This window comes from Xiphias gladius, chromosome 23, assembly GCF_016859285.1.
Source record: "Xiphias gladius isolate SHS-SW01 ecotype Sanya breed wild chromosome 23, ASM1685928v1, whole genome shotgun sequence".
Lineage (NCBI taxonomy): Eukaryota > Metazoa > Chordata > Actinopteri > Istiophoriformes > Xiphiidae > Xiphias > Xiphias gladius.
In genome coordinates, this window is record NC_053422.1 from 29,384,828 (window position 1) to 29,408,128 (window position 23,301).

Consider the following 23,301-nt stretch of genomic DNA (forward strand, 5'->3'; position numbering starts at 1 on the left):
TCTCTTCAATTTAATTCAACCTTCATCACATTCAGTTTCCATGTATTACACTACCCAAATGTCCATATAGTTCACACAAGATTCATACAAGATTTTTATTGTTACATGAACACCCGTTTCGGTTCATTCACCAGCCTCCTGTCATACTAACATCACATCCTCACTTTCACTTTGAACTGAAACACTGGAAAAATGTCTCCTGATGGTGAACAAATGGTTTTCCTGCTGTGTTTTTACAGAACAATGTAAAACAAATAGTGTTAATATTGTCATCTATGATGAGTCACACATCTAGAACAAGTTACACAATGCTGCTTTGTTCTCATATTTACAGTCAACAGTTTGTGTTCTTTTCAGGCTGCAGCAATTGAGGCATCATCCAGCTGTCGACCCTGAGGCTGAGGAAAAATAAAAAATTATACTTTGGAACAATGCTAAATATCTTTGCATTCAAACAACAAAGCCTGAGGTGAGGTGCTATCTCAGTGGTGTGTATGCGTTTCTGTGTGCGTGTTACCTTGACAAAGATGCGTTGAGGCAGGAAGCGTCTCAGTGTGTGTGTGTTCATGGTTGGGCAGCGGGGCAAGCTGATGTTGAGCTGAGGCAGTGTTTGGTAACCAGCCATCAGTGGGTAGTAGTTATACAGCATCTGCTGCTCTGAGCCAGGGAGGATACGGAGACGCACCTGCATACACACATTGACACTCCATATAAATGCATCTTCTTGGCCGTGCATATTCTTTCAATTTTTATAAGAAGAATAAAGGTTGTGCAAAATTAAACAGTAATAGTATGAAAACTGCTGTAAAATTCAAAACCTGTAACTAATAACTGTAACCGTAACTCCAGTTAGGCTTGGCCAAGTTAGGTCTGATAAGCCCTAAATGAATATACACTTTTAGTTAATGAAAGTGGCCTTGGACTTTAAAATAGACCTCTAGATCTAGATCTCTCCAGCACAACTTCTAGAAAATGAACACATCCTTTCTACACAATGTGTGTGAGCATTTAACAGATTTAAGCATACAATTAAATATATTGCCAGCTCTAGATGACAATAAAAACATATTTTTCCCCAAACCATAGCAACGATTTTCTTGTTTGGTTGGGCTCTTTTAATGTTGAGTTAAAGCTGTGAATTGAACACTGGTTAGAACCAAACAACAGACCGTGTAGACTGCCTGAAAAGTGGATCCTGGTCTGCTTCCAAACAAACTTTCATGTGGTTCTGTGATTTAAGCATGCATTTTAAAAGTAAGCTACTTTTATATCAATCAACTGATCATCACAGAAGCAATATCCATAGTGATTTGTATAAGCAACCTATTTAATTATGATAGATGATTTGGTAACTATGTTAACCCATATGTGCATCAGTATGTGAGTCCTGAGGGGTTTTCCTGGATCCATCAAAAAATGAAAGGAGTTCAAACAGAGTTGTGATTTGCTTGTGTCCTACTCCACATATTTTAGGAGTTCCTCATTAAAAGTCAGGGAACCATAGACCAAACAGTGTGTGTCCAATTACGTCCTATTTCTCACTTTTTCATTGTGATTCATGAAAAATGAGGTCTCGTTGCTGACTCAACAGATAATACTCATAGGCACCTATTTCTTCATGAGCTGAAAAGAGGTTCACCGCACAATCGTTTGTTTTAATTAAGTCAGTGTGAGACTGACCAGAACTAAAAGGCAACAATGTATAATTTTTTCTTACGTTCAGACCAAAGGAACAGAATTACAAGTGTGAAAGAGACCTTAGGGTGGCATGAAAAAGTTTGGGCACCCCTTGTCAAAATTTCGGTGTATTGTTAAGTAAGTAGAAGATGACCTCATCTCCAAATGGCATAAAGTTAAAGGTGAAACATTCTTTTCAACATTCTAAGCAAGATTATTGTATTGGTTTTTTTTGTACAATTTTAGAATAAAAAAAGGAAAGGAGTACCATACAAAACTTAAGGCACGCCAAGAGATTTGAGCTCTCATTTAAGTTTTACCAAGGTCTTAGACTTTAACTAGCTTGTTAGGGCTATGGTTTGTTCTCAATCATTATTAGGAAAGGCCAGGTGATGCAAATTTCAAAGCTTTATAAATACTCTTAATCCTCAAACCTTGTTCCAATAATCACCTCTAAGCAGCTGCCTAGCACTTTTGAAAATTAAAATACCTGATGCCCAAAAAGAAGGTGAAGGCTATAAGAAGATTTTTTTAGGTAGTTGTATCCTCAGTACGCAATTTAATCAAGAAATGGCAGTTAACAGGAATGGTGGAGGTCAAGTTGAGGTCTTGGAAGTCCAAGAAAACTTTCAGAGAAAACTGCTAATAAGATTGCCAAATAGGCAAATCAAAACCCCCATTTGACTGCAAAAGACCTTCAGGAAGATTTAGCAGAGTCTGGAGTGGTGGTGTACTGTTCTACTATGCAGTGAAACCTGCACAAATATGACTTCCATGGAAGATTCATCAGAAAAAAAAAAAAAAAAACAACCTTTCTTGCATCCTCACCTCAAAATTCAGTGTCAGAAATTTGCAAAGGAACATCTAAACAAGCCCGATGCATTTTGGAAACAAGTCCTATGGACATATGAAGTTAAAACAGAACTTTTGGCTGAAATGAGAAAAGGTATGTTTGGAGAAAAAATGGTGCAAATTATTGTAATTTTTGCTAGCTGCTTAGAGGAGCGCATGGCTGCTTACTGTTGGGACAAGGTTTGAGGAGTCAGAATATTTAAAGCTTTGAAATTTGCATCACCTGGCCTTTCCTAATGATGATTGTTAACAAACCATAGCCCTAACAAGCTAATTAAAGTCTAAGACGTTGGTAAAACTTAAATGAGAGCTCAAATCTCTTGGCGTGCCTAAAGTTTTGTATGGTGCTCCTTTCCTTTTTTTCCACTCTACAATTGTACAAAACAAAAAATAATACATTAGTCTTGCTTAAATTGTTGAAAAGAATGTTCCATCTTTTATGCCTTTTGGAGATCAGTTCATCACCTACTCACTGTACCATTCACAGTAACAGAAATTTTTACCAGTGGTTTTTTTTACCAAACGTTTAATGGCACTGTATTCATGATTAGTTTTGACCCAGCTGATGGAAATTCAGCTATGTAACCTTTTAGTTGCCAAATCTTTTTTTAAATAAGAGCACAGCTGTACCTGTTTCAGTCCAGAAAACATGAAGGCATCAGAAGGTTCAACAGCCATCTCCACCTCCTGCACCAGAGCTGTTCTGTTCTCTATGTGGTAACGAACTGGAAGAGACTCTCTGACTCGTCCAAATGATGGTAAATCTACACCAAAAGAAAAGACATGTAGAAATAAAATGATAACATACAATACAATTGACTCTTGAAGGTGAAATAATTAAGAAATTATCTACTGAAAAAGTATGAAAATATATTAAATTTGCATATATGGTGTGTATGCAAAACAACACCTATAAGATAAGAAACGTTAACACTAAGCATTATGTGCTATAAGGTGTCAATTTACAAATGTGTACCTTTTGTGTTTTGTGTGTATTTACTTAAACTGGGAGTATACTGACCAGCATGGATGTAGAGAGGGACAGACTCCAGAATGACATGAGGTAGAGTGACTGTAGTCTGGATGAGAGGACTGTCTACACTGGAGGGCTTTCTGTCAAACACAGTTAAAACAGAGTTACAAGCTTTCCAAGCCTGTTCTAACCCACCAGTCACTCTGCAACATCCGTGTGTGTGTGTGTGTGTGTGTGTGTGTGTGTGTCTGTACACACCTCCTCCATGATATCAAGAACTGTCCTGTAGCCACCGTGTTATTGCTGTTGGTCAATGGTGGACATCGGAGACAGAAACACTCACTGGCACACTCACCTGTCTGCAAAACCACTGAACATGCACATGGGATTCCTTTTTTTAATTACAGCTATGAATCTCAAAAAGTCTTTGCAAGTTAACTTTTAAAACTAGTCAGGTACCTTCCTGTAGCTGTGGCTGAGGCTGTGGTGTGTTGCTGGTCATAGTAAGGAGCTGCAGAGAGGAGGACACCAACAGAAGAGGCCAGGGAGATGAGGAGAAGATGTCTGTAATCAACAGGAAAGGAATGTCCACAGCTACCCGGTCCAATGGCTCAAACTGCAATTACACAGATACCCAGGGATAGTATTAATACCACTTCTTATACTCTCACCAGCCATAAATCAAGGAAGGAATGCCTGCTACATAATCACCATTACCACAATCCAGTGGCTCACTGTGTAAATCAACTATCTAAGAATTGTCCACATTATTCTGCTTTTTTCTATCAGTTCCCTCTGAAGTACTCCGCTGAAAAAAAAAGTAAAGTAGTAAAAAATAGAATAGAAAATGGATGAAAATTAAGAGCAAAAACCTAACTTAGCTAGGGACAGCACTGGTATACATCATATGTGTTAGTAAATAATGAAGCATCAACTTCACACCTTGGTGGATACAAACTTGACGGACACCTCAAATGGGACAACTGTCTCTATGGTAGCAGTCTCATCCTGGAAGACAACATAACAAGAGAAGATTAAACCAGGAAAGAAACAAAGTACTCAGCATCTAAAATAAAAATAATGCACAGCACAAAATGGAAACCACTAAACACTTTATATGGGCAATGGGAATAGTGCCAAGTGTTAGTTGTGTGTCAGGCAGCTAGAGAAAATTAGGTTCTCTACCTTATGACATTTGCAGACAATCTGCCGTCCTTCCACTGTGGTATCGATGCTGTAGGCCACGTGGAACAGGAACACCCTTGGTCCAGTCGACACACACTTCACATATATACATCTCTCCAACTAGAAACAAACAAACAAACAAACAAACAAACAAACGAACAGACACACACACACACACACACACACACAGAAACTGAGTTACAAATTTTCACTGTGGAGAGGCTGAAGATGTAGGCAGGTGTGTATATAGGTACAATGCACAAAATGTTGTGTTATATGAGTTATATGAGTTTCTCGGGCAAATTAATCTAAAGCATTTTCTTTTGAATGTGTCTGTACCTTTTCGTTTGGTTTCAGGTCTCCCAGTGGTACATCAGGGAGCAAAGCAGGTGCAGTGTTGTCACAAACCTTTGAGCCATCAAGTGTCACATGTGTGGTCTGGCCTAGATTGGCATCCTGGCCTGGACAGACCAATAAACAAAACCACAAAATTATATAGTATACACTGATGTTAGCCTTACATTTAAAAAAACAGCAATTTAACCACTGTAATTGAAAGCTTCTTTTTCTGCTATACCAGACTGAGGACTATAATATAACTTTTAATATTGGAGCTAATTTTTTTGTGAAACGATTAGTTAAATAACATTCTGCGATATAAGAAGTTTCTTTCTAAGACTAAGATAAGAGATTGATATCCGTCTCATGTCTGTGTGTTAAGCACAGAAACAAAGTCAGGACATGGTTAGCCTACCTTATCATAAAGACTATTTGACTATTTGACTAGTCAAAGGTAGAATATGTTTGCTTATAGCAAGAGTTTCATGCTCTAACAGTATTTCTGCCATAGTTATATCAGTGTACCTGGTTTGAGACCAGCTGTCAGTCTGACATCCTTTGCCACACCCTCCTCCTGTGATTGGACAGTGAGGCTGATGCAGTACATTTCATTGTTGAGTGCAGGAGGCTGGTGGCTCAGCTGAACAGAGATCTTTGGAACTCTGGAGATGATCCTAAACATACAAAAACAAACAAACTAAACATTTTACATTCCTGTTGAATTCAGTGCAGAGAGGAAAATAACTCATACTGTACAAACTGACAGGTGATGTAATAACTTTTCCAGGAATACTGGGATTGTGTTGTGTCTTAACCAAGCCTTACATGGTGCTGTGCTGTATGATCAGGCTGTCCCATTCCAGCTCTGGGCATGTCTCGACGCCTCGTCTCCATCGGTGCGATGACCTGCAAGCCTGCAAGGCTTCATGGGTAGAGGCTGCATCTCCACCTGCCCCTCTCCAACTCAGAAACACACAGCGGCCATTTTCACTGCCCAGCATCACCTCAATACCTGTCATCTAAATGAAAACACATAGTTAGCAACAATTTCTCTCTCGCTCTCTCTCACACTCACACTCACACACATACTCACCTCGATCTTTTTGCCAATGTCTTCAGTCTTTGCTACAAAGCTGAAGTTGTAGCATTTGGTTTTCCCTGGCAACAAGCTCATGCTCTCATTACCTGATGATTCCACCACACACCACTGGTTGTACTCCTACACCCACAAACACACAATTGTTTGGCATTTAAGAAAAACAAACAAATTAAAACCTTTACTCTTTTTCAAAAATTGTTAGGAAAACAAGCCTACGGTTACTGATTCAAAATACAGGACTGGATGGGACATTTGTGTTGGTTAAATTGAAAGTAAGTCTCCCCTCCCACAAACAAGACTAAATCAACCTAGTATATGGCTGGACTGCTTTTTATCTTTTTACTTCTCTCCTACTGTCTGTACTCACATATACAGTATTTTAATACAGTCGAATTCCCAAGCTGTTTTCATTCACGTTTTTTTTGTTTCTGTTGTCAAGACAACAAAAAAGTATGAAATAGGGACTGAAACACAGCCCATTAAGACTTCATGTTAACCAGCAGTCACTCCCAAGCCATTTCCAAGCTGGTGCTCTGCACTGTTAAAATCATGACTACATTTGGCTACATTCACTTAAATAATGATCACTCAGAAAGAAAGTTAGAAGCTCGTTCAGTTCTGTGTCAGCTGCCGTGCGGTCAGTTGAATGAGACCAGAGAGAGGTGTGCCTCTGGAGGGAAAGCCCGACCTTGCTCGGGGGGCAATACTGGCAACTCTCTTCTACGGAAAGCAGCTTAGGTTGGTCCAAAAAGTCGCCACATTTGTCGTCAGCCGCTTTTGTGAGGAAAAGTTGCTAAAGGGGTGCGAAAAATCTGTAAATCTAGTGACAAAGGTGCTATGTTGCATAGTTGGCAGCACTGTCTGTGAATACCCTTGAGCTACAGTCTTGCATTTGTTTTTCTTTTCAAATTATTATTATTATTGTTTTAAATATGTTTGCCCTTAGACAAAATTCCAAATTATGTTTGGAAATAAAACATAAGGTACGTTTATGAAGTACTTGTTTAACTGTTTAGGACATGTCCCTACATTTGCCCTAAGCAGCAATTAAACTTTTTCATTAATACCTTAACAGATCACACAGCTAGAATAAAGCTACTGATTATACAACACAGAACACACCAGTTAAAAATTCACATTTAGTCATATTATATTTGTGAAGGTTCTGCCACATCCAAAGGTAAGTTATTTGAAGGTTCTTTTCTATGATCCTGTATGTCCTGCTTGTGCCTTTTGTATGTTTATATGTGTACCTGGTTACTGAGGGTGACAGCCAGCTTGTTAAGTGATACAAGATGAGGAGAGTCAGCTCGGAGGAAGACCTGTAGTTGGATGGGCTGGTCTACACGGAAACTGGGGGAGTAGAACTTGGCCTTACACTGGACTGGAGTCAGAGAGAGAAAGGAAGTTTAAAAACACCTACAGTATGTACTCGTAAAAAATATATTATTTCAAACCTCTCATTCAAACCTCAATTTTGAATTTAATACAAGATTACAGCTATTTGCTTTAAAAAAGAACATTCCTTCAGAAAATTCTTCTTCAATTGCCTCAAATGCATGACGTCCTACTGTTGTCATTATTTTTCTAACCTCCATGTAGATTAAAGGCATGGAGGAAAGTAATTGAAGGGTGCATTTTTTAAAATACGAAGAATTCCTTTGAGTGAATGTATGAATGAGTGAATACTAACTGAATGGTATATAGTCCTGCACTTCTATAGTGAACTCATTTGATCCGGCTAAAGCCATGCGGTCATTCCAGAGCAACCTGGCTGCACTGACAGAAGATGGATCACACTCCGGCTCAGTGTCAGGAAGCTCGTTCTGATGGAGAAGTAAGAGAAAAACAAAGAAACATAAGGGTAGGAAATTGTGGGAGATAGCAAGAGAATAAAATAAATTCTGTGTTTTGTGTGTCCTGGGTGATTAGGGCCGAGTACGGGCCAGATAAAGTATAGTAAGTGACTGTCAGAGAAAATCCATTTCAATCATAACCTCACTTCATGGACTAACATAACATGTAAAACAATTATTTGCAAACTAAGCCTTAAATGTTTTCAAATTTGTTTTTTATTAACCTCATACATTTTATTGAAACCACACATTACTTTGTGGTTTTCAATTCCATTTTTTTATATAGCGCCAAACCATAACAGAGGTTATCTCAGGGCACTTTTCACATAAAGCAGGTCTAGACTGTACATTTTACAGTTATATTTACAGAGTCTCGACATTCCCACATTATGTGTTGAACCAGATGGAGTCCAACTACTCACCATCAGTACTTTGATGAGATTCTTCTCAATCCTCGCCTTCTGCTCCTCATTTAGTGTTGAAGCTATAAAACAAGTTAACTACATGAAAAGCTCAACTGCCAGTTCAGAGTAAACAAATATACAGGAGTATAGGAGGGCTGGAAATCAGAGGTGTATGTTTGGGATGATGGCTGATCATCAAAAACTAAACCTGTGAAAATTAAACTTGAGACAACAATTGGCATGTTTGAACATTTTTTGTTCACACATATTTGTAAAATACGCTGAAGACACATCTAAACAAAGATGGGTAACAGCTAACACTGGATATATGGTTACCATTGCCTTAATGGGCCAGAACCAGACCTCATTTAATGAGTCAATTTTTGGCAGCCCTAACAACACAAATAATTTCTAGAACTGAGGAATCAAGCTTTTTATAGACAAGGACAGAAAACATGACATTTGGCTGATACCCCCCACACAGACAGTTCTTCCAATCAACAATAGAAAGGTTTCACAGGACAAAAAATACATGTATTTTGACTTGTTCTATTTATTTTGTGTACTTACGTAGGACTGAAATGGCATATGACTACCATTGATTTTTTTTTTCTTTTTCAAAAAAAATAAGCCTATAGAAGAAGTGTCCAAATAAGCGGTTCTACATTTGGGTGTGGCCTTGTTACTTACCTCTGCCCAGAAGCTCCATGCAGTATATGATGTAGTCTTTAACACTGGCCATCAGATAAGCACAGCGCAGAGCTGTGGTCAATATGGCTGTCAGGAGTCCCCACCATCGCTCTGTACGATAGTCACACATCACATAGTCCAACAGCCTGATAATAAAACACATACATACACACACTTAGTCACTTTGCAGATATCTTGCTCAAAGACAATCTCGTTGCAAATGAATTGGCAGGTTTAAAAACACACTGTGGCGTTTCTGACCACCAGTAGTGCTATAAAGCAATGTTTTTACAAACAGGTCTCAATTGGTTTGTACATGCACATGAAGTTTCAACACTGGCACATGCATGCACAATGGTGGGGCGATTCACATCCTCCCACTGGTTTCATGCCACTCTGATGATCAGCAGTTGGTGGCGGTAACGCACAAAGAAACTTACAAAAACAGTGAAGAAGACCACTGCAAACTAGTAAAGACGGATGTAAACAATGCAGGATTTAAAATATTTTAATGATGGCTACAGATGTTTTATGAGGAGGGAAATGCATTCACCATGTTTTTCCTTACTTTAGGGCTTTGGTGTAGTCCTTAGCATGGTAGTATTCCTCTCCCATTTGCACCACTAAGATGCAGACAGAAAATGAGTGTGACAAGGTTAAACAAAGGTTTAGCTAAAATAACAAAGATCACCAATCATATTATATTAGTATGAAAATGAGCTCTCACCATGTGATCACAAAATGGTGTTATATTAACTTCTACATGTGGAAAAGGGAATGAAATGATGGAAAAAGGATTGGCAGTGTTTGTAAAATTGATCATAAAATACAGACAGCGGATACCAGTGGAATCAATTATAGTGTATTCAATAATAATGAAATTCAGCAGTCCTCATTTTGCTGTAGGATCATTTGGAACCGCCTGTGCGGCCACTGGAAGTATTAAAGGACCTGTGGAGATTAAGAGAGCACAATGATACTCACTGAGGTGACTCTTCATTCGGGGGCATTTGTACTTCTTAAACTGGGCGACAGCATTACTGAGAAGTGCTATTATCAGCTCCTGTAGGGGCAGAGTCCGAGAGATGAGCATGCTTTAACACACAGTACAGCCTAACTGTAGCCGTAGGGGGGTTCACACTGCAGGTCTTTCTTAAGAGTGTGCAGCCCTGGTTTGACCCTGGTGCTTGGAAGAGCTTGTTTCTTGAAAAAATTTAAAACATGCCTATGTGTTCGAAAATCACTTACTTACTACTTACCATCAGAATGAACACAGTTGTACACACATTCCAGCACTGTTTTCAAGGTTGGTTTGGAGAATCCGATTCTTATTGTTATTTAAAGTCACAATGTGTAGAATTTTAAAACTTTGGACTACTATCCGCAAGTGGTAGTATCAAAAAGACACACTGGCAAACACTAATGTATGCCTCTACACATAAACTACATTATTTAATATGGGGCAGTCAATTTTTTCTGCAGACACAAACATATGTCACCATATTAATATGACAGATACCATAATCAAATTAAAAATTCTATATATTGTGGATCTAAGTTTAGTAACTACTGCCCTAAAGGAAAGGGGCAATGAAACTGTGATCTACAATATGGCCACAGCTGTATATTAATTGAGTGTGTGTACTTACAGAATGTGGTACACCTTTCTCTTTAATCTGCAGGGACAGAATCCCTGTCTTCTCCTTCTCTGCATCTGGAGGATCAATACCTGAAGTACAAACAACATAGAAGTAATGTTTTATCCATACACTTCTAATACTATGTCACAGATACTTAATCATTGATAGATTATGATGTCATGTTGCTATGCTCTAAATTATATCATCCAAAACTTTGTCACACAACACGTTTTCATGAAGCATTACTCCTTCATTAGACAAAGACTGTGTTTGTGCCTACTCTGGTGTCCCTGTCTCCATGGTCTCTGCCCATAGAAGTCCAGTCCTCCACTCTGGGTGTCCAGTGGGTCAGGGGAGGGATAATTCGCTCCATCCTAGAACCATAAACCATTAACGGGTCATTCAGCTTATATGGCTAAAGTAGCATCTGTCATTTCTGTGAGATATAAGGTGGTTAATACATTGTGTGTTTTTATTTTCTGCGACTGAATTCATTAAGATTTATCGAGAGCAAACACAAAGTAAACACTAAGTAGAAGCTTGTACTTGTTTGCCCTCTTTCTGGCCTGACTGAAACAAGCAGTGTATGTGTAAATTATTGGTAGCATTAGTGTATATTATTAGTAGTAGTACTAACAGCAGTCATAGTACCAGTGCAGTAGTAATTGAAGTAATGATTTGATCTGTAGTGGTAGCACTAGCAGTAGTATAACTGGTAGTAACAGTTGGAGAGGTTTTACCAGTAGCAGTATTATCACCTGACAGAGCTGCTGTGCCAGCTGCTTCCTCTCCTGGCTGTAACAAGCAGCCTGCTGGTAGTAGAAACCGGGGTTCTGGGTCTGGATGGCTGTCAGACCTAATTTTATTGCTTCATCAAACAGCTCACCAAACGACTGGAACCTGACAAGAAATACACATGAACAGACAGGAAGAGTTGGTTTCATGACCTATGGGTATTAGAGGCATGCAAATATGCCTTGGGATAAGGACTAGATCCTGGCACAAAATTATTGTGATAAAACACAGTTAATGGAAGACAACTTTGTTTTAAAAAGTACCATTGGTAACAACGTTTTTGTAAATTCTCCCGACTCCCCCTTTGAAATTTGCTCTGCTTGCCGTTACTGAACACTGTATGTTAACATTTTGCAGGAATGAAAATGAAGGTGTTGGAAGGTTATCATAATTTACAAAACGATGGCCAAAAGTGCAAAATAAGCCAAAATTCTCCAAAAGCGGATGTAACTTTAAAAAAACATAGGGAGTTTTTAAAAACTTTATTCTATTGTTTTATCCTTATTTTGAATAATATTGTTTCCATGAGTGTCTCTGTCTCAGTCTACACTCAGCAAGCACTTTAATAGGAACATCATACTAATGTAGGGTAGGGCCTCCCTTTGCTGCCTCAGGTCTTCGTGGCGTGGATTCCACTACATGTTGGAAACATTCTTTTGAGATTCTGGTCCATGTTGACAAGATGCATCACATCTTTTCTGCTGATTAGTCAGCTGAACATTCATGCTGCCAGTCTCCCATTCTACCACATCCCTAAGGTATTCTATTGGATTCAGATGTGGTGACTGTGGAGGCCACTGAAGTACACTGAACTAATTGTCATGTTCATGAAACCAGTTAGAGACGATTTTTGCTTTGTGACATGAAGCATTATCGTGATGGAAGTAGCCAGTAGATAATTGGTAAATTATGGCCTTAAAGGGATGCACATGGTGAGCAACAATTCTCAGATACATTGCGGCATTCAAACCATGATTGATTGGTATTAATGGGCCCAAAGAGTACCAAATAAAAAACATTCCCCACACCATTACACCACCACCATCAGCCTGGACTGTTAACACAAGGCAGGTTGGATCCATGGATTCATGCTGTTTACACCAAATTCTGACCCTACCATCTGCGTGCTTCAGCAGAAATCCAGATTCATCAGACCAGACTATGTTTTTCCAGTCTTCAGCTGTCCAGTTTTGGTGAGCCTGTGCCCACTGCAGCCTCAGATACCAGACATGATCTTCTGCTGTTATAGCCCATCTGCCTCAAGGTTGGACAAGTTGTGCATTCTGGGGTACTTTTCTGTTCACCACAGTTGTAAAGAGTGGTTATCTGAGTTACCGTAGCCTTTCTATCAGCTCAAACCTGTCTGGCCATTCTCCTCTGACCTCTCTCATCAACAAGGTGTTTCCATCCACAGAACAGCCGCTCAATGGATGTTTTTTGCTTTTGGCACGAGTCTGAATAACCTCTAGAGACTGTTGTGTGTGAAAATCCCAGGAGATCAGCCTGTCTGAGATCAATTTTTTTCCCCATTCTGATGTTTGATATGAACATTAACTGAAGCTCCTGACCTGTATCTGCAAGATTGTATGCATTGCACCGCTGCCACATGATTGGCTGGTTGGATAATTGCATGAATAAGCAGGTGCACAGGTGTTCCTGTACATGATAAAGTGCTAGGTGGGTGTAATTCCTATTTAAATAATACAAACACAACAGAAAAAAATGCTTAGATTTAACAGTAGTTTAGAACAGAGCTGGTGCTCCTTGTCAACAAAACAGGGATTGGTATGCTCAAAAAATGTAATGCTATATTGTTTAATTGTGTGCCACAGTGGGTGTATGAGTAGAATTTGAAGGTGAACAAACTTACAGATTTGTTCATCACTAATGAACATAATCACAAGGAAAAAATGAATCCAAAACTTCAGTGTTTCCCCTAGGATAGAGTTTTAGCAGCGGAGGTGAAGCACAAACACGCCCTGCTGGGACGTTTCTATGTATCTGCCAACAAAAGAAGGGTTCTTGAGGCCTAGGAACATACAGTGTGGATCCATTTGCTCCACTTTCAAAACAGTGCTGCAAGACAGCAGAGAGACCAACCAAACTCCCCTGAGTTTACCAAAGTAACCTCCTCCTAATCACCACTGGCATCACTTCTCTTTCTTCTTTTGATCAGCCAGTCTTTTGAACTCATCTGAAAATTCAAACATGATTTGACAAACAAGCTCTTAGTTTATTCAGTTAGGTGCATACGTATTTAGACAGTGACACAATTTTCATAATTTTGCCTCTGTACCACAACCATGGATTTGAAACAAAGCCATCAAGATGTGATTGAAGTGTAGACTTGCAGCTTTAATTCAAAGGGTTTGAAAAAAAAATATCACATTGCCCGTTTAGGAATTACAGCCATTTTTATACAATCCCTCATTTTCAGAGGCTCAAAAGTAATTGGATAAACCAACATAATTATAAATATCAGGATTATTTTTACTACTTGGATGAAAATCCTTTGCAGTCAATAACTTCCTGAAGTCCGGAACCCATGCACATCACCAAATGCTGAGTTTGCTGTAGAGATGCTTTGCCAGGCCTTTACAGGCCTACGAGTTGCTGCTTGTTTGTGGGTATTTCTGCCCTCAGTTATTAGGAAGTGAAAAGCATGCTCATTTGGGTTGAGGTCAGGTGACTGACTTGGTCATTGAAAAGTAGTCATTTTTTTTTGCCTTAAGAAGCTCCTGGGTTGCTTTCACAGTATGTTTTGGTTCATTATCCATTTGTGCTGTGAAGCACCGTCCTATCAGTTCTGCAGCATTTGGCTAAATCTGAACAAATAGTATAGCCCTATACAATTCAGAATTTGTCCTGCTACTTTGATCAGCAGTCACATGACCCAGTTCCACTGGCAGCCATACATGCCCATGCCATAACACTGTGTCCACCATGTTTGACAGATGATGTGGTATGCTTTGGATCAGTAGCTGTTCCTTTCCTTCTCCAGACTCTTCTCTTCCCATCATTCTGGTACAAGTTAACCTTGGTTTCATCTGTCCAAAGAATCGTGTTCCAGGACTGGGCAGACTTTTTTAGAGGTTTTCTGGCAAAGTCTAATCTGGCTTCTGTATTTACATTCATGAAGGTGTCTCTTGATTGTAGACTTAAACAATGATACTCCTTACCTCTTCGAGAGTGTTCTTGACCTGGCTAGATGTTTTGAAGGGTTTTTCTTCACCAAGGGTCATCCACTTTAGTTGTCTTCTGTGGTCTTCCAGGCTTTTTGGTGTGGCTGAGCTCGTCAGTGCATGAATGTACCAAATTGTTGATTGTTCTAAAGTTTCTGTCATCTGTGTCATAGGTTCGTTTTGTTTTTTCAGCCTAAAGATTGTCTTCTTCATTTGCATCGACACCTCTTTGGACGCATATCGAGAGTTCACATGAACAGCTATCAAATGCAAATTAAAGACTTGGAATCAACCCCAGACCTTTTATCTGCTTGTCATAAAATAATGAGGGAACAGGTCACACCTGGCCATGAAACTGACTGACAGTCAATTGTCCAATTACGTTTGAGCCTCTGAAAATGAGGCACTGTGTATAAAAATGGCTATACTTTCAAAATGGTTGATGTGATATTTTTGTGAAACCCGTTACATTAAAGCTGAAAGTCCACACTTCAATCACATTTTAATTAATTTGTTTCAAACCCATTGTGGTGATGTACAGAGGCAAAATTACAAACATTGTGTCACTGTCCAAATACTTACGCACCTAACTATATGTGACCCATATCACCACTGGGTGACCGTTTACATCCACTTGGTGTTTGCTAGCAGCTAAATACCTGTCATGCATCCAGCCCCTAACCCTAACCTTATCCATCACAACTACATGCCTAACCCTAACCCTTAGGCTAATCCTAACCTAAACCTACTTCTAAACATAGCCCTAAAACCAAATCTTAACCCTCAAACCCTTTGACGGTGTGTCAGAAACTGAGGACCGGCTGAAATGTCATCACTTTCCCATAACGTCCTCACTCCAATGGTTGAAAACTCAAACTGGTCCTCACAATGTATAGCCATACAAGTGTGTATACACACAAACACACACACACACACACCTGTATATAGTATTATTTGTTAGATTAGACATTGTGTTTTTTTAATTTTGTTATCTTTTGAATAAATGCAATTGAATATACCTGCTGGTCTATTTAATGTCGCAAGAGAGTGAATGTTGCAAACCTCTGCTCTGCAAAACTCCAAATCCTTCAACTTTTACTAACTGTATATGGGGTAATTTTGGTTGTAGAAATTAAATTAATTATCAATCAGAGTTCCAAACTGAAAGTTAGTATATTTTATAAGGCTGAATCAGTGAATTGGCCATCCTTTCCCTTTTTAAGAGTGGTCTCCCGAGGTGGATTTAATGTAACTTAAATCATTTTACTTAATGTAATTATTATTTGTGATGGCCAAAATTGATGACATGCTTCACCCACAAAATACCCTACATAGGTAAGTGCAAACGTTCTCATTTATGTGTTTTACTCACCGGTGTGTGAATTGACCTGTATATGAAGCATCTGTTGTGCAAAATATAATAGCTTTAGTTTCTAAAGAGATAAGATGGAGCCCTCTCCTCTCCGCGTAACAGAAAAAAAAAGTCACATTTCAGCAGTGGCGTAAAGTCACTGTTAGGGTTATATAGGGGAAAGCACCGATAATTTAGCTTGGTACTCTAGCACATGTATAGATACAATCCTGGTTGAAATTATTGGCACCCCTGAATTTTAAGTACAGAATTGATAATATCTTCAGAAATAAATGCAAATAATCCAATTCTGCATAATGGGTTTAAAATAGTCCATCTTTTCCTTTTCAACCATTCTTGTGCACTGCTGGATGTGTGCTTTGGGTCACTGTCCTGCTGAAAGACCCAAGACTTTCACCTCAAACCTAGTTTCCTGACACTGGGTAACAAATTTCGCTCTAAAAGGCCTTGGTAATCTTCTGATTTCATAATTTCTTTGATGCATTCAATGCCTTTAGTACCAGAAGCAGCAAAGCAGCCCCACAGCATTAGAAACTCCACCATGTTTTACTATAGGTAAGGTGTTCCTCATGGGCTTCATTTCATCATCTATAAACAAACTGATGCACTGAATTCCCAAAAAGCTCTACTTTGGTTTCATCTGTCCATAGAACATTGTCCCAGAAAGACTGTAGCTTATCTATGAAAGTTTTTGCAAACATTAGCCTTGCCTTTGTGTGCCTTTCTTTCAATAGCGGTGTCTCCTTGGCCTTCACCCATTGAGCCCTACTTTGTTTAGTGTGTGGTGTATGGTACAGGCTGAAACCATCACTCCAGATTGCCCCAGGTCAGCCTGAAGCTCTTTAGATGTCTTGCGTGGTGTTGACCCCACAAACTGCATCAACCTTTGCAAACTTCTCTCATTTAGTTTCTTCTTAGCACCACATCCTGGACAGTTTTATGACTGTGAAACTTCCTAATAATATTACGAACTGTTAAAACAGGGATTTCAAGATCTTTGGCGATTGCCTTGTAGCCTTTGGAATTGCTGTGTTTTTTGATAATAGCATTTCTGATGCTCTAACACAGCTCTTCTGTCTTTGCAATTTTGAAAAAGAAACTGGCAGTACTATGCACTAAAACCATCATTCATTGGTTAATTCAGGTCATGTGAACACTGAAAATTAAGCACAGATGAGTCTTATTTTTTATTTTGTTTGAGTGCCAATAATTGTGTCAAGCATACATTTTATCTGTTTTTTATCTCACTATATTAAAGCACTGTTAAATATTCCAATTATACAAAATTGGTTAATTTCCATTTATTTCTGAAGATATTCTATATTCTGTATTTAAGATTCAGGGGTGCCAATAATTTCAAACAGAACTGTATGGATAGATGTCTGTTTAGGTATGTGTGATTTTACATGTGTTCATATACAGTCTGTATCTTACTGTTTAGACATCCATGCAGCATGCTCAAAGGCCAGTTCAGCACTGCCAATCTTCTTTTTACACAGGTCAATGTGCTTCCTGAACTGGGCTATAGCATCTAGAGGTGTGTTATGCTGGAAACACAGACGACAAATCTAAAGAGACAAAAAAAAAGGAGAGAGACATTAAGGGACAAAAACAGATAATTGTATTATAAATACACGTGTATTCATTATTGTATGATATAGGGATGATTTTGCTTACTCTGGGTAAATTTTATATTTTTAGATTGTTTGCTTGTTTGTCTCTACAAAAAAATCTGCACTGAGAATAAGTGCTTGGCATTGACAACTGTGACAAGCATTTTCAAGAAAAACAGTAAATCTGGGCACACCTCACTTAAGGCAGATGTTTCTAAGTAAAGATATAGAAGTTACTGCTGACAGCTCCACCATTAGCATTTCTGCCGTACCCAAATGAAAATACCCAAATGTTCGTCGCAGAACATTGTGGGTATTTTCAATTTGGGTCACTTGGCATGTTTGCCAGGTAGTGTATGAAATCAGTGATTAATTAAAGTAAATAAAAAAAATGTAATACCTATACCGAAATATAATAATGGTAATCTCAACCATAAACTATAATGATATGTTATTGCATTGTTGTAAACTTTTTGTACTGTCCATACACTGTGACTGAGGACCCGTCCTTGGGTGACTGCACCCCTCACACCCCGTGTCACTCCACCAGTTGCAGGGAGAACATTTTCACTCACCAAAAAAGACAGAAGCATACCTTATAGTTGATGAATCCAGCCTTAGTTTTGATCTCCAACATATTGGTCTCATGCGCTCTAAGCTCATGGACAAGACTGTACGCAGTTCTGTAATACCTTTAGAAAAAAAAACACACACTTAGAAAAAGGTACAAGCTACAATATTTAAGAGCTGGTATAGTATATTATTTTTGCTTCACAGGCATGTCTACTTCTCTAGACATTTTGACAATGATAAGCTCAGGTAAAGAGCAACCATTTAATTAATTCATTTTTGTCTGAAAAAAGAATGAACCAAAAACAGTAAATAGTTAAAGTAGGTCATGAAGTGGAATATTTCATATACTGTAAAGTTTCAATCATCAATTTTTCAGTATTGCCTCCAGTTTGCCTCTCACGCACTCCTGGGGTATAATGGTAGTAAAAAAGAAATACAGAACAACAGTAAGTATAGTACAATAATGGCAGTATTTTATGAGCAAAAACAATCTGAACATTTAGGTACATTTTTTTTAAAGAAAAAAAATTCTGGTGAGTTTCTTAATGTCTTAGGTTTTTATTCTCAGACTCACTTTAGAGCATTTTGCGTGTCCTGTTTCAGCTCACTGAAGAAAGCGATTTTAAACTGGTGTCGGACAAACAGCAACTGGGAACACAGACAGGGATCTTAGATTTAAAAGTTGCTTATAAGCAATGTTACGTTACTTGCCTAAAAGTTATTTTCATGCTTGCCTTCCATGCTGAGAAACTTTATACACTGTGGTTATGCTGCATTAATTTGCACAGACTTTCTCTGCTCTCAATTAGTGGGTGTAGTGTGGTTATACATACCTGATGTGTGGTCTTGTTAAGGAATTCCTTGTGTGATTTAACACGACGGATCTCAGTGTAGTAGTATGTTTGAGCGTGTTCATAGAAGGCATTCTCCAACCTGCAGGATCACAGTCATTATCTGAATGGAACCAGTAGAGTGCCATGCCTGTAACTTAAGCTTCCAACTTTACCTTCCTGCCCCACTGGTGACCATGCAGTATTTATTGAACTGTTAACTACCTTATAATGTAGCCCACTAAGTGGTCGGTGTGCGGCAGTACGAAGAGACTCTTGCCAGACAGATCACATGCATTACAAAGAGCTGCCGCTCTCTCTGATGCTACCAGGTCCTCTCCTGTACACACAAGAAGAATACTGATTGTTTAGTTTGGTAAAGAAACCAGTCACAGACAGAGCAGAATGCTAAGGTTGGGTTATGATAACAATAAATATGCAATAAAACAAAAATGTCATGGACATTCAATTCCTAATATAAATATTGTTTGAAGAAACTTCTGTTTTAAGATATCACACAATACCAGGGAAAGAAAGCAAGCTGAGTTTTTTGTGTTGCATTGGCATTAAAATTGCAAAATTCAGCCATTTCAACTTTTTCAAAAGAAGACAAAGTTAAATTTTTTTTCTTCATTTTACAGAATCTTTACATAACTAGAAAAATACTGAAATCTTTTTAAGTTTTCCCAAGACATCTCTTTATAAAACCTCCAGTACATTTTTGTACTGCTACCGGTCAGAAAGAGAGACTGGGATTTACTGCAGATACACTGTGAAATTTATGTGGATGGGATGTGCCTAATCTAATATGATACAGTGGAGATCTTTACCTGGAGGTAAAGGAGTTTTCTTCTGGATTAGAACCACAGCCACCTTGGTGTTCCTGCCCTGAAGACTGGTCCTAAAGACAATCGTAACACAGACAACTGCAAATGAAATTTACTGTGGCTATGTTTCTGCTAGGGATGTGCAGGATAGTGTTAGTTATATAAAACCCAGTCTGTTCCAAATTCTTGCTTGTTCATTCCAGGTATGACAGCTGTCACAAAAGCTTTCAATACTAAAGTCAGTGAACACTTTAACAAGGTTTGGAAACATGAAATAAGAAACACACTATGCTACAACAACAGTTTTCCACCAAAGTTGCATTTCCTGGCATTCATAAAAGTTATGATTTTGTAAACCTAACAATGTGGAAATGGATGATAACAGTTATGACAATGCTAACACAACTTTTTAATTAAAATGCTGAAAATCAACGTAAGAAGTTGCACCTGATGACAAAAACCAACCAGCAGAAATTAAAACCATCAACGTTTCCTCTGTGTATAGGACAGACCCACACATATACGGTACATAGGAACAGTTCAGAGTCCTAAACAAGTAAAATCTACCAATCAAGCCTGAGGCAAGTACTTGCTCTCTCACCGTCAATAAAACCTTTTCTGAAGGCAAATAAAAGGTAAACCGACCTGACAATCTCCACTTTAGTGGCACATTCAGACTGTTTCTCTTTCCACTGTGGGTCATCCCAGTCCAGTTCATAAAAGAGAACAACCAGAGCAGGTACCAGGTTCAGATGTTTATTCATCCAGCCTGTTTTCAGAATGCCCTTGGGGATGTACCACTCATAGGATGTTCGCTACACAGAAAGACAGAGAAGATACATCTGTTTAGAAATGCTCAGGCAAAAAAGTCTACATATACTATATACTATGACACGGTTCTCCCATAAAAAAGACAAACTTCACAATTTCTCTGGGTGCTTTCCCACATCTTAGCACTGACACAGTAATCTACAGGTGAGCAAATGCAAACAGATAACATTTAATACTATAGTTTGTTGAGATATTACACTGAATATCTTTGTCTGTTGATGAATTTCTCACTGATCTCTCTATCCACAATTTACCTTAGTGCGACATTTGGGGTACTCGTGGTCTCCTGGTAGCACTTTGAAAGAGATGGGGACTCTGTCTGCTCGACGGTTAGCACAAAAGGCGTCCCAGATGGCTCGGTGCACAGCATTGTACACCACATCCAGACCGGTAAGAGCTACAAAGGCCATAGGCCGACAACATAGCTCTGGAGGAAGCTCCCACTGGGAACCTGCCATCATGATGGTTCAACAATGGATTCCTCTACACAAGACAGAGCAACATCACAGGAGTCAAGAAAGAGGTAACTGGATACAATGAGTCATTTCAGGGTTCCTGTGTATGTGAAAGTGCATGTCAAGAAAGAACATTAAGAACAAAATACAACAGAAAACATACAATATAATACAAAAGGACAGATTGAGCTGGCATCACCACACAGTGGCGACAAATTCAAGCAGCTTTTCCGTAGATCCTCTGATAGTGTTGTTATCTGATCTAATGATCTGTTGGCTTAAGAGTGGCTTAAGAGCACTCAGTTTCCCCAGTGTAGCTCTGAAATAAATGTGTGTTATATCATTCTATAAAAAAAATAGTGTAGGGTTAGTTTTTCAGTAATTATATTTTATTACTAAATAGTAAATAATAGTAAATAGTAATTTTTCCTATTTTTTCTTTATATCAGTCTGAGTATTTTCCTGGTGGGGCATGGCTGTTATAAATGATGAGAAAAATACAGAATATATTTAGTTTGGTTTTAGACTTTGGATAAACTGGTTTTGATCTTTAAAACATTATATTAAATGTGGGGAGACATTTGTATCTTGGGAAGTGTTCACAGTGATGCTTTGGTTATACATATTTCTAAAACAATTATTCAATTGTTTAATCAACTCCAACATTGTCACAGAATTTACACAAGACAGAGAAACATCACTGCAACAATGGGGCATATTTCATGATAAACTATACTCTTAAATTCTCTTACTTTGCAAAATACCCTAACACAGTACGACTATAATGTATTCAAAACGTATTTTATCCTTTGTAGAATCCGCACTAATGTTTAGCGAACCATTATTAATATTCTATTGTGTTTCTGTTTCTACAGTTTGGGGACAAAACCGATCAAGGTATTGTTTAGTTTAATTTGACTAAAATATAATTTCTAGAATAAAATACATGGTGTTTCAATGGGGTATTGTTAGAGAATTAAAACACAAGACGCTCATTACAGCATGAACCGGGCAAGAACAGACACAGGCTTTAAGGAGAACAACTTGCAGGTCACAAGACTTGAAGTCTTGCACACTAGCTTAGCACAGCGGAGCTAAGTAGCTGCAGTGACACTTCACATATTTACGTCGTACAGATTGGAGTTCTACTGCTTCACCTCCGCTGGGGTTTACAAATGTCTTTACACTGAAACTTTTCTCACCCATATAACAATCTGCTGTACAATCAAAAAGCGGGTGACATGTTAAATTTTTGCTAGCCATGTAAAGACAAATACAGAAACCTTAAGGCGTAAGCGGAAGTGAGATAGCCTAACTCGGCTAAAGGTACTAGCATTGCTGTTGTCCCGTTACCATCCTCCTTAAACCCGTAATAAAAAAATGTAACTACATATGTGAACCCAAGGATACATTGGACAGCAACATACCTCAGCTGCATTACTTGAAGTGAACTGGTAACGGTGCTGTGAAGAGCAGCTAGCCTGGTCGAACTAGCAAGCTGCTCTTCACAGATTTTTAACAGACCGGTGGGTTCTCATAAGGCTAACTGTTAGTGTTAGCTAGTGTGCGAGGTTGCAAATTTAACAAGCAGATAAAACTCAGTGCAGTTTCAGTTTTAGGCTGCCTGACTTCGTTTTAGCAAAGTCACACCTCTGGTCCCCATTAGACAGCTAGTCACCGATGTGGCAACAACAAACTAGCTAGCTAGTTAGCTGCCTGTGGCAGAAAAGTTAAATGAGACTTCCGGTTCGACTTTTCAAAATTAAACGTTAACTCACAAACTACATTTTCTTGCAATTGACTGTATCAGTTATTTTTAACAAGAAAGGCAAATTGTGAAAAAAACAATATTAATAAAATTAATGATTATAATGATAACAGTAATAAGGATAATAATCCTGTCACTCCACACAGCAGCTTAAAAACTACAAAGCTATTTGTTTCCTGAGGATGCCATGTCAAAATCCACAATGATATATCACAGTAGAAACTAACTCACCTGGATATCTATGAACTTTTATTCCTCCTTTGATACCTGTTGTGACACATCCTTGGCGCTGGAAGTGAGGAAATTTTATAGGCAATCATAAGATGGAGAAAAAATAACT

General features: G+C 38.5%; 1 protein-coding gene across 1 annotated transcript; it reads right to left on the minus strand.

Annotated features, from left to right (window-relative positions):
* Positions 1 to 22,933, minus strand: trappc11 (trafficking protein particle complex subunit 11). Its single transcript, XM_040119468.1, has 30 exons — positions 22,621 to 22,933; positions 20,993 to 21,221; positions 20,553 to 20,722; positions 19,911 to 19,981; positions 19,306 to 19,420; positions 19,084 to 19,183; positions 18,825 to 18,898; positions 18,273 to 18,369; positions 17,499 to 17,632; positions 11,474 to 11,615; positions 10,996 to 11,089; positions 10,725 to 10,804; positions 10,060 to 10,138; positions 9,644 to 9,698; positions 9,076 to 9,221; positions 8,404 to 8,465; positions 7,819 to 7,951; positions 7,379 to 7,509; positions 6,120 to 6,245; positions 5,852 to 6,045; positions 5,552 to 5,700; positions 5,027 to 5,148; positions 4,688 to 4,807; positions 4,445 to 4,510; positions 3,962 to 4,118; positions 3,761 to 3,872; positions 3,551 to 3,642; positions 3,160 to 3,293; positions 518 to 685; positions 1 to 398 (listed from the first exon to the last, which is right to left on the minus strand). The coding sequence occupies exons 2-30, from the start codon at positions 21,197 to 21,199 to the stop codon at positions 354 to 356; spliced, it is 3,375 nt and encodes a 1,124-aa protein (XP_039975402.1). The 5' UTR covers positions 21,200 to 21,221; positions 22,621 to 22,933; the 3' UTR covers positions 1 to 353.
* Positions 22,934 to 23,301: the final 368 nt, after the last annotated feature.

Bases quoted from the DNA above. Each gene is read 5' to 3' on its own strand.
- trappc11 (XM_040119468.1), bottom strand. From the start codon at position 21,199: ATGATGGCAGGTTCCCAGTGGGAGCTTCCTCCAGAGCTATGTTGTCGG. The intron at 10,805-10,995 runs GTAGGCACAAAC...TTTGTACTTCAG, and splicing joins ATGGAGACAGGGACACCAGA to GTATTGATCCTCCAGATGCA. The intron at 7,952-8,403 runs GTGAGTAGTTGG...CTTCTCCATCAG, and splicing joins ATCTCATCAAAGTACTGATG to AACGAGCTTCCTGACACTGA.